General features: G+C 37.6%; 1 protein-coding gene across 1 annotated transcript in view; it reads left to right on the plus strand.

The window, feature by feature from the left end:
* dync2h1 (dynein cytoplasmic 2 heavy chain 1) overlaps window positions 1-14555 on the plus strand; it is a 106179-nt gene that overhangs the window by 18944 nt on the left and 72680 nt on the right. The window contains exons 36-52 of the mRNA XM_008425872.2: window positions 2548-2753; window positions 3148-3330; window positions 3850-4032; window positions 4386-4609; window positions 4840-4955; window positions 6525-6724; window positions 6831-6962; window positions 7439-7571; window positions 7724-7931; window positions 8162-8291; window positions 8604-8759; window positions 8851-9110; window positions 10932-11178; window positions 11302-11453; window positions 11565-11709; window positions 12135-12237; window positions 13871-14035. Of these exons, the coding sequence (XP_008424094.1) occupies window positions 2548-2753; window positions 3148-3330; window positions 3850-4032; window positions 4386-4609; window positions 4840-4955; window positions 6525-6724; window positions 6831-6962; window positions 7439-7571; window positions 7724-7931; window positions 8162-8291; window positions 8604-8759; window positions 8851-9110; window positions 10932-11178; window positions 11302-11453; window positions 11565-11709; window positions 12135-12237; window positions 13871-14035 (2943 nt within the window). The remainder of the gene's footprint in view (window positions 1-2547; window positions 2754-3147; window positions 3331-3849; window positions 4033-4385; window positions 4610-4839; window positions 4956-6524; window positions 6725-6830; window positions 6963-7438; window positions 7572-7723; window positions 7932-8161; window positions 8292-8603; window positions 8760-8850; window positions 9111-10931; window positions 11179-11301; window positions 11454-11564; window positions 11710-12134; window positions 12238-13870; window positions 14036-14555) is intronic.

Raw genomic sequence — 14555 nt, forward strand, 5'->3', positions numbered from 1 at the left:
TATATATATATATGTTTTTCTGACCAATTCAGTTCTTTACAGATTGTAATTTATTGTCTATTTTTGAAGGCACCCATATAAATTGTGTGCTGAAGTGGGAATTTTTTTTTTTTTGGAGACAATGATTTGCGTTCTTCACTGCAAAGCACAACATTAATCACACTCAGGCCTTCATTAATATCATCTTCTGACCCTGTTGTCCTTCAATTTGGTTGTTAGACATATTACCCACAAGTGGCATGCCCCTTAAGATTAATTATGATTCTATAATCATTCTTACTAGTTGCTGTCGCTTTTAGTGTGCACTTTACTCATTATTTTTTGTTTTGTGGAAGTCTTTTTTCAGATAAATTGCATCTCATTATGTTTGTATAAGAATGTTTTGTGGAACCTCTTTAAAATTAATCTCACATTATCCACTGGTACTCATTTGTTTTATACTTTCTGCACAGTGATGTCCTAGTCAGTAGATGTAGAAAAATGAAGTAAATGATTGTGTGTTTGATTGTTACACAGTCAGACAGAAACTGTCTTTTTATGAACTTCACATCCTCTTGCATTGTTAGCGATCTCACTGTGATTGAAATGTTTTGTTGTATTTGTACAGGGGACTTTGAGATAAGCTGCTCATGACTGATCTCGTGTGAATTTGTTCATAGGGGCAGTACCGTTATAAACTCTAGACAGTTTCTGACTTAAAGCTATAATGACCCAAGGCTTAAAATATGGCTTCACAAAGTGTGACAATCTTTTTTTTCTTTTTCTCAGAACTAACATATATAAAAAAGAAAAAAATAACTCTTCCATTTTAATGCAGGTTTGTTATTCATGCATGAGATGAAAAGTTCCTACCTTGCACTTGTAATGGCACCATTTTATGGGACATTGCTGAAAAATGCTAATCCAGCATGACTTTCAAAAATCCACATACTGTAGCAGCATTGCTTATTTCTATACTTTCATCTGTGAAATGTATCTGGGGGCAATTTTTTCTCACTGTAAGAAACTGGCAAAATGTGACTCCAGGCTTTTAAGAACGGTTATAGAGGACCTTTCTGTGTAATTTATTAAAGCATTGCATTGTAGATTAGCCTTATAAGATGTTTACAGATAACAAGGTTCATTCTGAGACTATTTTGCACTTAAGCCTCAGCTATTCAAATGTAAAATGTTTTCAAGATAGCATCTCATTACATTACGGAATCCCTTAAGTACAACCTGGAGAGGCTGTAGCCTGTTCACAGTAATTAAAGCAGCTAAAGTAATGCCAGAAGGGAACATCTAATTTCCAGATTTACATAAAAGAGCTGTTAACCAAAAAGGAGAAGAGGAACTTTTTTCCTTTGCCACAGAGACGAAACCGGTTAGCAATTTGACAACATATTTGGCTACATATTTTATCTGCTCCCACGCACAGCCTTGGATGCATCTCTTTTTAACATCCGTGAAGTAAATTTGCTATTTTTATCTTGATAATTATTATTTTTTGCTTATAAAAAGGGTTAAAAATTCTACATTAAATTTAATTTTTTACATAAGATTTAGCAGCTATACTCTGCTAAATCTTATGTGTTTGATCATGAGAATAAATGTGTCCGATAGCCTTTGAGTCATTTGACAACATATAAACATGGTATTACTTAGAATTAGGCATCATTTTTGTGGAAACATTTTAAATCAGGAAGTTGCCTAAGAGGAATGACCTCCAGTCACAGCATTTGTCGTGCAAGCAAAATTACTGCTGCAGCTTGGAAACGGTCTTTCATCAGCCATGACGGTTCTGTTTTCATTCTGTGCACCAAACATAATACTCATCTGGATGAGTTGGAAACTAGACTCACTTTCTAAATTGCCTCAAGTACAATTTTCAGCATTTTATAACATCAAGCCCAAAAAAACAAGCATCCGTTTTTTTCTGTTCACTGACCTGTATCAAAAATAACTATCAACTCATCGATGAACTGTGTGATTCGATGTACTTTTTTGTAGTTGAATAAATATTAGATCTAGGAACATGCTTTGATGCAAGACTGATTCTCGCGTAGATCTTTAGTTGTCTCTTGGATTCAAACATCCTATGTCTATTAAACAATTAACATTTATTTGCCTTTTATGCTGTGTAATTGTTAGTAAATCAACAGTAAATTGTTAAATACCGCAATTGGTCTAAAAGAAAAATGGAAGTTGGCGTTGGCCAGAAAATGTCTGATCGTTGCATTTCTAATTCTTTCTTTGCATTTCTAATGAGAGCAGCCTGTTTTATAATAGATTAAAAGGTGTCATCTTCTCATCTCCATTCTGTTTTTAGCATGGAGGAGATCCTGACAGAGTATTCTTATAACCTGAAGATCGACAAATGAAATTAAAAAATGAAAGATTTCCCTGTGAACCAAAAATACTTTGTACATATGATTACATTACACTGTTTTCTGTTGTGCAATATATTAGCTTTACTAGGGATATCTCTTAATACATGTGACTATCTTTTCATGTGATAAGATTTTGCCTGTTCATATTGTTAATATTTATGCATGTCCTCCTGCTCAGAGTCCAGTATCCTGCAGCTGAAGCTGAAAGCGTTGATCTTAGATATCATTCACAACATCAGCGTGGTGAAGCAGCTCAACCAGGCAGGCGTCACCAGTACTGATGACTGGGCCTGGAAGAAACAGCTCCGCTTCTACATTGGAACAGACAAAAGCTGCCGCATACACATGGTGGACGCACAGTTCAGCTACACCTATGAGTACCAGGTGGGACGAAAGCAAATATAAGCATGTCAACCACAAACAAGCTGCACGTTAACTTAAAATGAAGTCGCTTATTCTTCACACCGTGCAGGGATTTTCATTGTACCAGAAATGGTAATTCCGCTTTTGACCTTTTGGGGGCACTGTTTATGCAAATATCACAAGCTCAGAATAACCTTGGTGCAGAGAACATCTTTTCCCCACTGCAGTTCTCAGTAAACACATGCTATACTCTTTACCTATATTTTGTTTTTCTTTTCTTCAAAGATACCTCACTGTTTGCCTTTTAGTAGTTGCTGACGTGTTTTTGTACCTTTGGTGCCCTTTTGCTAAAATTTTTACTTCTTCTTTTTAACTGACTCCTCTGTGTCACACGTTCTCTCTCAATCTCTCTCAGGGGAATGCTGCTAAGTTGGTGCACACACCGCTGACCGACAAATGCTACCTGACTCTGACTCAGGCCATGAAGATGGGGCTCGGTGGGAACCCCTATGGGCCCGCTGGCACAGGAAAGACTGAGTCTGTCAAAGCTCTGGGGGGGCTCTTCGGACGCCAGGTGTTGGTGTTCAACTGTGACGAGGTGCAAAGAAACTTCATACGTGGGCAGGAATAGTTGACTGTTGACACTTTTTAAAGGGTATTAATGCTTAAAAAGTATTCAAATTGCATCCTTCAACAAGGATGTAATTTGAAGAACTTGAAAAATGTTTTAAATCAGTTGGATGAGACATATTGTTTTATGATATATTTGCACCTTGTTTATCTTCTTTTGGTAGGACTGACACTGTTTCGGATTTCCATTTAGTTCTCACGTGCATTTTTTGGGGAACAATTTAGATGAGCATTACTACTGTATGATATTCTAATAAGTTAATTATTCAGTAAGGATTTAGTTATTTATTCCATTATGATTAGGTTCCATTATTTACAATGTTAGTGGCATACAGTGGCTCTCGAAGTTTGACCACCCATGATAAAATACCAGGTTTTGAGATTCAAAAATTTGCCAATAATAAAAGTGATGGACGGACAGACGGACGGATGACTCGTTATTGAAGAAAACACAACATTCTTTTTTTTCCACTCTTTCTTTTTCCAGGGCATAGATGTGAAGTCAATGGGAAGAATATTTGTTGGGTTGGTAAAGTGTGGAGCGTGGGGCTGCTTTGATGAGTTCAACCGTTTAGAAGAAGCTGTGCTGTCTGCAGTTTCCATGCAGATTCAGGCCATCCAAGACTCATTGAAACACCACAAAAAGAGCTGTGAGCTGCTGGGAAAGGAGGTAAGACGATCAAAAAAGTAGAACCTGACAGATTCTTTTTAAACTACTAAACCACAAACAGTTAAACAATTATGTTTTGTGTGATTGTGCAAGTTTTTTATTATAAAATTATATATGCTACTTGCTTGTGGTACAGTGCCTTTTACTGACTTTCACCTCAAGTCAAATTCTGTTTTAAGTGGTTATTTATTCATTAGTGATCATCATTAATAATAACACTAATAATCATTTTTTATTAGTGTTGTTGTGTCTTTTGCAATCAGTCGAATAAAACAAAAGTGTTAAAATAATATCTAAAAAAAATTTTTTGTTATGGAGAAGAGCTTTTTTTTTTATTTCATTCCATTTTCCAGGTGGAATTGGACCCCAACTCTGGAATTTTCATCACTTTGAACCCAGCAGGGAAAGGCTATGGGGGGAGGCAGAAGCTTCCAGACAACCTGAAGCAACTGTTCAGGCCTGTGGCCATGAGTCGGCCAGACAATGAGCTCATTGCTGAAGTCATCCTCTACTCAGAGGGCTTCAAAAATGGAGAAGTACTGGGACGTAAGCTCGTCGCAATCTTTAACTTGGCCAGGTAATAACTATGTGGGGGAATTCTTTGTGGTACTGGCATTTGTTTTGAAAACTTCCTGTTGCAATTGTCACTCTGATTTTGTGGTTCATTAAGTATTACAATCACTAGTGCCTAAAAGTGTATGTTAACTTTGTGAGTATATTTTCCCTAAATCTCCAACCTTGAGCGCTACAGTTGGTGCTGAAGTTAACTGAGACTTCGTGGAAATAAGCCTCTATTTGTGTATCCAGGGAGTTGTTGACACCCCAGCAGCACTATGACTGGGGTTTGCGAGCGCTGAAGACTGTGCTTAAAGCCTGTGGCAGTCTTCTGCAGCAACAGAGGAGAGGTCATAACAAGGAGAAGAGTAAGTCCCCAACTAGCTCTTTTTTTTTTTCTCCAATATTTTTCTGAGGCAATTTTACCTCTCCAATCTCAGTGCATGACAAGAAAATTATAAGGAAATGGTTGCATCTTTTGCTAATCTCTCAAGAAGCATCCTTTGCTATCCCTAAGCTAAAACACACTTGTGGTACACAAATCTGTCAGTGACTATCATATTTGAAAAATGTTGCAAAAGCAGAGGGAAATATTTGAAAATCTTATTGAGCGGTATGACCATAAATCCATCAACTGCTGAAAGAAAGACATCTTTATTATAGCCAATCAAATGATATGACTGATGCTTTCTTTCCTTCTGAATTTGAAGTGATTCTAATAAAGGAAGTCATTTGATTTGGAGGATGAGTGGAGATTGGAAGAAAGAAAAAAAAAACTGTAAAAATTGCTGCAAGTGTCATGAATTGATGTTTTGACTGATTACACTCCCTAGTCTGAAAATATTAGTTTATGCTATCAGAACAAAGTTAAATAGATTGTTTTTCATCAGTGCCTGAAGGCAGAGGTTTGATTGTCTGACACTTTCCACAGTAGTATAGTCATGCCAGAATCTAATATCACTAAAATACTGACATTAGATGCTGTGTTAGGAAAACGACTAAATTTGTGGCAACTTCAAGAGCATTTTGAAACGGTTTTTGGCAATATGCACCTATGCATATTGCCAGGCTTCTTGTGCAGTCTGGAGAGGTGTGTAGTTTGATTTCAGGTCTGGGTAAGTATGGAAATAGAAACTAAAAATATTAAGAAATATTGGTTTTCCACACTCCCATACTTTACTTTACGTTGCTTTGGGGTCCGATGGTAGTTGTGGATGCAACCTTGACAGCCCTGTTAAAATGCCGAATATAGCAAAAATAATATATGGACAAAAACATTCTCAAAAACATTGCTGTGGGAGCTTTAAAAACATGTAAATCTTTTGTGTAAAATTTAGCTCGAAGCAGAATCCTGTCCTTCCTCCTATATTTTAATGGAATACAATTTTAGTTTCCAAAGACCTCAAATGACTGCAGTTTAACTGCAGTTTCTCCTCTCCTGCTCTTAAAACCTCTTTGTTAGCGGTCTCTTATACCTGGCTGTCATTTTTGCTTTTGTTCCACTCACCACTTCCCTAACTTCCTAGTACTTTCCTCCATTCTCTTTGAAATCCCAATGGTCCACTACTCACTTTTTATCTGTCCAACATGTGGCCAGACACTCTACGAGTCTCCAAGGTTGTCTTGTTTGTCTGTGTTGTGTGTAAAAAAAAAAAAAAAAAAGAATAGAAAAAAAGACAAACCGCAATTGCGCCTCCAGGAAAGACAAATGACTTTGGAGAGAACAAAAGTATTGACAAACTCTAAGATTATAATAGGTTTTTTCAATTAGCACAGTTTTAACAAGGGATGTGTGGAAGAACAAAGGTAATGATGACTTCAGAAGTTAACTCTTTTGTCTTTAATTCTACACCGGCCTCGTTTTGTTTTTCTTTACAGTTTTCGATTTAAAACATGTTTTCAATGTTGTTTCTGTTGTGTCTTTCAACCACAAGCAGTTCAGGAGAGTAATCTGGTGGTGCAGGCACTGAGACTGAACACCATGTCCAAGCTGACATTTGCAGACAGCTCTCGTTTTGACGCCCTGGTCAGAGATGTCTTCTCTGGAGTTAATTTCACTGATGTGGAGGACCAGATCCTGATAGATGCGTTAACACAAGTCTACTCGGAGGCACAGCTGGAACTCATACCCAGCCAGGTGTGTGTTGTACATTCAGAATATTCCGACGAAGCAACAAATGTTTTGTTAGAACAATTAGAAGTCAAAGAAGCACTACAAAGAAGCTGATTGTTGATTGTTTCAGCTGAAGAAAGCAATGGAGCTGAATGAACAGCTGAGACAACGTATGGGTGTCGTGATTGTGGGGCCAAGCGGAGCTGGCAAGTCTACACTGTGGAGGATGCTAAGAGCTGCTCTCAACAAGACTGGCAAACTGGTAGGAAAATAATGTCCATCTTGGATTTTCAGGAATTAGTATGCACTTCCATCTCAATTATCAATAATGGTATTAATAATCATTATAATAAATAATTTTCTCAGAAAATAAATTGCAGGTTTCTATTAACTTTGAGCCATGATCATCAAAAATGAACTGACATAAACAGCTTGAAATATACCGCATTGCGTGTAATGAATCTTAACTTGCATAAGTTTCACTTTTTGATTTAACTGAAAGCAGTTGAGCTCTTTAATGAAATTCAAAAAATTGAGGTGCAGCTATAAGTTTAGCATGATGAATATTGGATTTTAATATATTTATGTTGCAATTTATTGTTTAACTTGAAGTAAAATTCTTCAGAAACATCCAGATTTGCAATTGTTGAAAAAAATTTGGAAGCTTAATAAGAGAGTTAAAAAAAAGCAAGCTTTCTCAAGCCTATCATCAAAGTGTGCTCCTTATGATCTCTGAAGGTAAAACGGTACACAATGAATCCTAAAGCCATGCCCAGGCAGCAGCTCTTGGGACATATAGACATGGACACCAGAGAATGGTCTGATGGTGTTCTCACCCACAGTGCCAGGACTGTGGTCAGAGAACCACAAGGTAAGATTCACCGATATGTGCTGCTTATCAAGACGTTTTACAGCTGAGATGGAGACAAAATACTTATTTAAACCTTACCTATTAAATTCTATTTTGACATAATGACGCTGACTGGAGTATGGCACATGCATTGTACTTCTTTTGTTTTCCAGATGTGAACTCCTGGATAGTGTGTGATGGAGACATTGACCCGGAGTGGGTTGAAAGTCTAAACTCTGTCCTTGATGATAATCGTTTGTTAACCATGCCCAGTGGCGAGCGCATCCAGTTTGGACCCAATGTGAACTTCCTGTTTGAGACCCATGACCTGAGCTGTGCCTCTCCAGCAACCATATCTCGCATGGGCATGATCTTTCTCAGGTCAGGCAGTATTCAAAGAAAGCTTAAACATGCAGTTGCGTCAGATCTTTTCAATTTCTTAGTTTGTGGTTTCATTTTTTTTTTTTTTTATGAAGCATTATTTTATTGATTTTGGCTGTGTTAAGTCATTGGTGTGCAGCACTTTGGTGCAACGTTTGCTTCTTTAAAGTGCTGTTGAAACAGATTTAACCTTTTCATTTATCCCATATTTGTCCTGCTTGCATCCCTAGTGACGAAGACATTGATGTTGGTGCTTTGGTGAAGTCATGGATAAGGGGTCAGCCTGAGGAGTGTCGCAGTAACCTAGAAAACTGGCTGGGGGACTACTTCCAAAGAGCTCTGGACTGGGTTCTTAAACAGGCAGGTTACTTCCAATAGACCATGGGTCAAACAAAACAATCTGTGATTGTATTTAATGTAAAATCCGTAATTTTTTTCTTTGAGGTTTATTCAATTTTGATAGAATTTTACACACCCAAAAAACTGTGGCCGTGTTTGCTAGATATAGGTAAACTCTAGACTTGTCCTAATACAGGTGAATGCATTGACTAAGAGCTTAGTTTTTAATAGCTAACATTCTACGACTACTAATCACCAAGACTCACTTCTTGTTGGCACATGTTTTGAGTGAACCTTGTGTATCTCAGATTCCATCTTTTTTCTGACGTCCAGAATGACTTTGTGGTGGAAACTAGTCTGGTGGGCACAGTATTGAATTCTTTGTCCCACCTCAATGCTGTGTCTGAGAGAGGAGAGTTTATTGTTGGTCTTCTACGGGGCCTTGGAGGAAATCTCAATCTCAAGACACGACAAGAGCTTGCTAAAGAGGTATGGACTGTTTTTTTGTGTGTTTTTTTTTGAGTTGTAATCTGCAGGTCTCAAAGTCCTAATTAAGCATTCCTGCTTTTTAATCCTGCAGTTGCTGAGCTGGGCAAGAGAAAGTCCACCAGATGCCAGAAAACCACTTGATACCTTCTATAATTCCGACAGTGGCCACCTAGCAGCTTATACATTTCAACGTCCTGAGGAGCTCACCTTGGAGCATTTTTTTCACACACATGTTCTGCCTGTAATAGAGACTCCTGGCATGCAGAGAGGTCTGCACGGTTTCTCCCCATGGCTTACAGCTCGGCACAGGCAGCCCTTCATGGTGGTTGGACCAGAGGGCTGCGGAAAGGGGTAGTTACACATGCACTACACAAGGGCACACAAATACAATATGCAGATATGTTTAAGCCATAAAAAAACAGTAAAGTGGTTTCCACCTTTTAGGTTTAATCTGCAGTTTCCTCCACTTGAAAAGGCAGCTTTCTTCACAAGATTTTAAACTGGACTTCACCTAATGACCAATAATTAATTCTTTCGTATCGCTCCTGTTTTGAAAGTTGCCGCGACTAAAACCGGTGAAAAACCTTCAAACAAGAAAACACACACACAAAAAAAATCGTGTTGGAAATATAACTCAATAAACCAAAATTAGCATAACCTCAAAATTAAACACCTCTTAAACAAATAATAATTATCCTTGAAACTAAGTATAAAATATCCAGCATGAAGCTACCTCAAATCAAGTAAACATTAGTTTAGTTAGTTTTAGCTTTTTTGTTTTAGATGGTACCATTTAAAAATGCACATTTTGACTACACTTTAATAAACATAGACCATGTGCAACATGAATTTTAAATTTCCCGATTTTTACCAGACTCAGTTTTTAGTGTGATTTTAGGAGGCAGGTGGAATACTCCACAGCCGAGCACGTACGGGTATGAATGTTATTAAACACTCCTCTTCGGCACTCTGTGGGTTTGGAAACGGGCTTGGGAGTCGGTGCCTGAGGGTACCTGCTGTAACCTGCAGGTTATAGCGGAACAGTGCATCAGTACTTCAGGACCTGATGGTTCGAATTCCACAAATTAGTTTTTCATGGACTCACCAAGAAGCCAGCCATTGGGTGATTATTGTAGGCATGAAGGCTGAACACAAATACATGTCACATATTACAGATTGTTAATGGTATAAAATTGTGACATTTTTTTCCTCCTTTCTACTTTTTTTTTTCAAGGCAGTTTTAACCAACAGTAGAAAAGCTGCATGAAAACTCAAGATTTGCATCTAATATATTAAATCTTTTAACTCTCACGTGACAAAACAGTATAGTATTAAATAAACTTCAAGATTACATATCCAATCAAGGTCCCTATTCCATTTTCTTACGTTGTTCTTTTTTTGGAAGGAAAAGGTTAACAAGATCACAGTGGAGAAGAATTTATTATGCTTTAGAGACAGAGTTGTTTAAATCAAGCCCAAGAAATGACAAAATCACACAATCAGCAACTAAATCAAAGCAACTTTTATTCAAAACTTGGCCTTTCTTATGAAAGCACTGACAGCTCAAAATAAGAATTCAATCTGTGTTTACTGCTCTCAGGTGTGCACGTGTTCACCAGGAGTTGTTCTGTTAGAAATAATTGCGTCCTCCACCAGGCACTAAAAGAACAATGGTCACTCAGTTTGTCTTTTACTCTTAAGTTCAGTCTGTTGTTTTTTTGTTTTTTTTTCTTATCTTGCTTCCCTCTGTCTAAAAGTTCACCGTTCCAGCTAGGTCACTGGGCTTGTCGATTGGTTCCTCAGAAAAATAACAAGAAATTTAGTAACAAGCGATAACAGAGCAAAACGTAATCCGCTTGTACATGCAGTCACTTGCCAGATGTTTTCTCATCCTCATAAAATATGTATCCTTCCCTTTGGGTCTGCTATTACAAACATTGTCCTAAGATCCAAAGAGACTCTTTTATTAAAAGCAACACAGATGTTAGTTCTTCTCATTCTTGCTCACTGTTCTGACACAATCCAAACATAAATGATACCGAGCTGTGTTAAAACTAAGCTGTATATTTTAACTGATCTGAAATGTCGCTGCAGTATGTGATCACGTCTAGGAATACATTAAGTGCTTGAATGTTTCATTTGTCCCCTTTTTGTATATCGCTTACTATCTAGCATGCTGCTGCGCTACGCCTTTGCTTCGCTGCGTTCCACACAAGTCGCCGTGGTTCACTGCAGCGCCCAGACCTCCTCTCGCCACGTCCTCCAGAAGCTCAGCCAGACATGTCTGTTGCTCAGCTCAAACACGGGCCGGGTGTTCAGACCTAAGGACTGTGAGAACCTAGTCCTTTACTTAAAGAATATCAATCTGCCCAAACCAGACAAATGGGGAACCAGTAACCTTATAGCCTTTCTGCAACAGGTAAAGATGATCACAAAGATGGAGATCAGCCAACATGACGTTTCCCAATCACATTAGTAAAGTGAAGCCAGTCTGACATAATCTTACAGTAGTACCTCTTTTACTCTTTCAATTTTGATCCAGGTTTTGACGTATAAGGGGTTTTATGATGAAAATCTGGAGTGGGTGAGCCTTGAGAATATTCAGGTGGTGGCCTCCATGTCAACAGGAGGTACGGTCGGCACCCATTCACTCACCTCCCGCTTCTCCTCAATCGTACGCATCTGCGCCATAGAGTAAGTATGGAACTAGTTCCGCAGACCCCGAGATGAGTTCATTCCCATGTTAATCGTAGTTCTCTTGAACTTTCTATTTTCTTTCCCTCTGTTATTTTACTCTGCGTCTAGCTATCCAGACAGAGAGCAGCTGCAGACCATCTACTCAGCTTACCTTCAACCAATTCTCCATCATAGCCTGGGGAACCAAGCTGCCTGGGCCAGCACAGGAAAAACGCACCAGCTGGCAGGATCTCTTGTGCAAGTCTATGAACAGGTATTGAGGGTATTCATTTCCCGCAGATGTTTTTTTTTCTGACTATATGTCAGGGAAAAACATATAGCCATGGCTATGGCTGATTCAGTTTATATACAAACTGAATCAGCCATAGTGCTTATATGATTTCCTGTTGACGTTTCCCTGAAAAGAAACAGCTTTAGTGTAATGTCATGTATGCAGGAGGGCAGCCATAACACAACTCAGAGTTAATCTCATTTAAATGTCAACTAGCTTAAATGGTGACTTTTATGCTTCACAAATGTATTAAAAACTTCCAACTGATGTGGAGGTGATCCTTGGAGGATTCCCCATGTATTAGATATTAAAGGCTGTGAACAGAACAGTTCTCCTTACCTGTTGTTGAGGTCTGGTTCACTTGGTTTTGTTTTAACATGTATTGTTTTTGTTTCTGCCCCCATTAGGTCAGAACAAAGTTTACAGTGGACGACCACAGTCACTACCTGTTCACACCTTGTATCCTCACAGAATGGGTTCTCAGTTTGCTGCGATATGATCTTACTGCAGGTAACTACAGCCAGTAGTCAAATTTCACATAAATCAGCATCTGGTCATGTTATGTGCTCTACGTTTTTTGATAAAATCTGGTAAAAAAAAAATTGGTTTGCTTTTTTTAAATTTTTTTTTAAAAGTAAATCTTTTGAAAAACAAAAACAAAACAACAATTGATCTTATGTCTGTAAATAACTTTGTATCCATTTTAGATCCAAAGCTTATGACAAAAAAAGTGAATTTAATGACAAGTATTAAGTCCTTAAAGTCATTTCAGGAAAAAAATATTTGTTGTACAAGATGAATCTTCAATATATGTAATCATAAAAAAATCTCCATAAAGCCTGGTGTTTGGATGCTTTACATTTTCACCACCTCCCTTTTTTTTTCTTTCATTTTTTTCTCCTCTTTCTTCAGTTCCCTTTTGTCACTTGCCTTGCTCTCCTTTGATCCTCTCTTCCTTCTTCTCTTCTTCTGTTGCTCCTTTTCCTCTTTGTCGAATGTATTCCTTCTGTGATAATCCCATTATTTACTTTAATTAAATGTCGCTATACAAAATTAATAAATTTTCCTATGATGATCAATTCTTCTAACTTTGCATCTTCCTTCCATTTCCCTACCTTGCTGATTACCTTCTTTCTGGTATGTATAAACTTTATCTTCTTTTCTCTGTGATTTTCCTTGTGCATTTGTCTTCGCTGAGTTTGGCTGTGCATGGATGCATTGGTGCCATTTTTATTTACTTTTATAACTTTAGTGTTTAAGTCATTACAATGTGACTTTTTGACAGCAAATTTAAGGCACGGAATCATCTTGTCATCTCGCTGTAACATACAGTTCTGTCGAGAATACCTAGATCTGGCTGTATATATGGATATTACATTTAAAACCGCCACCTACGAAAAAAAACAACATTTTTCAGACTAGTCACCCCCACCTACACACACCTGCCAGAAGGCCTTCCTACAGTGACATTGTGCTCTGAGAAAGAGACAGCTGGGAGCCCTGCAATAACTGGTTTGAACATTTTCTAACAGCACAGCCTAATGTGGTACACATAGCCCTCAGACACTCCAAATACCAATTTAATGGGATATGAAGGCGTCTGTAGAATCCAAGTCCACTCCACAGAGATACTAGAACAGTCAGAGCCTAACAAAGACAAAGTTTGTTTTCTGACTTATCAGAAAACAAACTTTTCTGAGCAAAAGAGGATTTAGTAGTAAAAGAGGAATCTACTCGTTGTAGTGGTCTTAAAATTAACTATGATTTGTGTATAACATGTTTTTTTTTTTTTAGTTTTTAATAATGTTGCCAACTTTTTATGTCGATTTCCAGGTATGAATTGTGTTTTTCTTTAGAACTGAGAGAGTTCTGTTTTACTTCTTTTTTTTTTTTTTTACCAAGACAGCTGCCAAAGAAACTCAGTCGGTTAATACTTTGTAACTTAATCTTATGTAAAAAATATTATACTATTGAGCAAGTTATGGAAAAATCTGTTAAGTATTTTTTTTTCTTTTCTTTTTATTTTATTTTAATAAAAAATGGGGAATAGAAGTTCATCATTTTAATGTTCATAGCAAATCTATGTAATTTTTTGTAAGTGAAAGTGTGAAAATGTCTATTTGTCTATCCTCTTCCTTTTCAGCTCAATCTAATTTAACAGACAGCGTCTTGGAAGTGGTTGCTTACGAGGGCAGGAGGCTGTTCAGAGACCGGCTGGTTTCTTCTAAAGACATTCACAACTTCGACAACATTCTCTCCTCCATCATTCAGGGAGAGTGGGGCTCTGCCGCTCTGGACAACATGAGTGGTATGAAGCAGCTCTTACTTATCTAAATCATCAGCCGTTATGTTTATTCATATATTCATAGCAGAAATATGTTTTATACTAGAGATAATTTGCTTCAAGCTGTGCATATCACATACATTTACCAAATGCCACTCATGCCTGAATAATAACTGTAATGTATAACCTCAGAGCTTGTTTGACAGTTTTGCATCTGGCAGCTTTTCTGCTAATGGTCTTTCCACGTTCTGCGAACCTGCAGCAAATTAATCATTTCTTTCTTTTTCCCCAGTCGGTTTCTTTAAATCACATGACTAACACACAAACTGTGTGATTAGTGAAGTATTTTATCCACTGATTGTAGAGGAATGCCCCCCAGTGGTGATAAAATCAAATTTATATCTACATGTTGCAGGTTGGAGGTGTCAGGAATTGGCTATAAATTGGGATTGTAGATGGCAAGGTGTCAAAAATACTTTGCTTGAACCTTCTAGAATAAAAATAGATCAAGTCATATATGAATTAAGAATACCATCTCTTAGTT

This window comes from Poecilia reticulata, linkage group LG13 (assembly GCF_000633615.1).
Source record: "Poecilia reticulata strain Guanapo linkage group LG13, Guppy_female_1.0+MT, whole genome shotgun sequence".
NCBI classification, from domain to species: domain Eukaryota; kingdom Metazoa; phylum Chordata; class Actinopteri; order Cyprinodontiformes; family Poeciliidae; genus Poecilia; species Poecilia reticulata.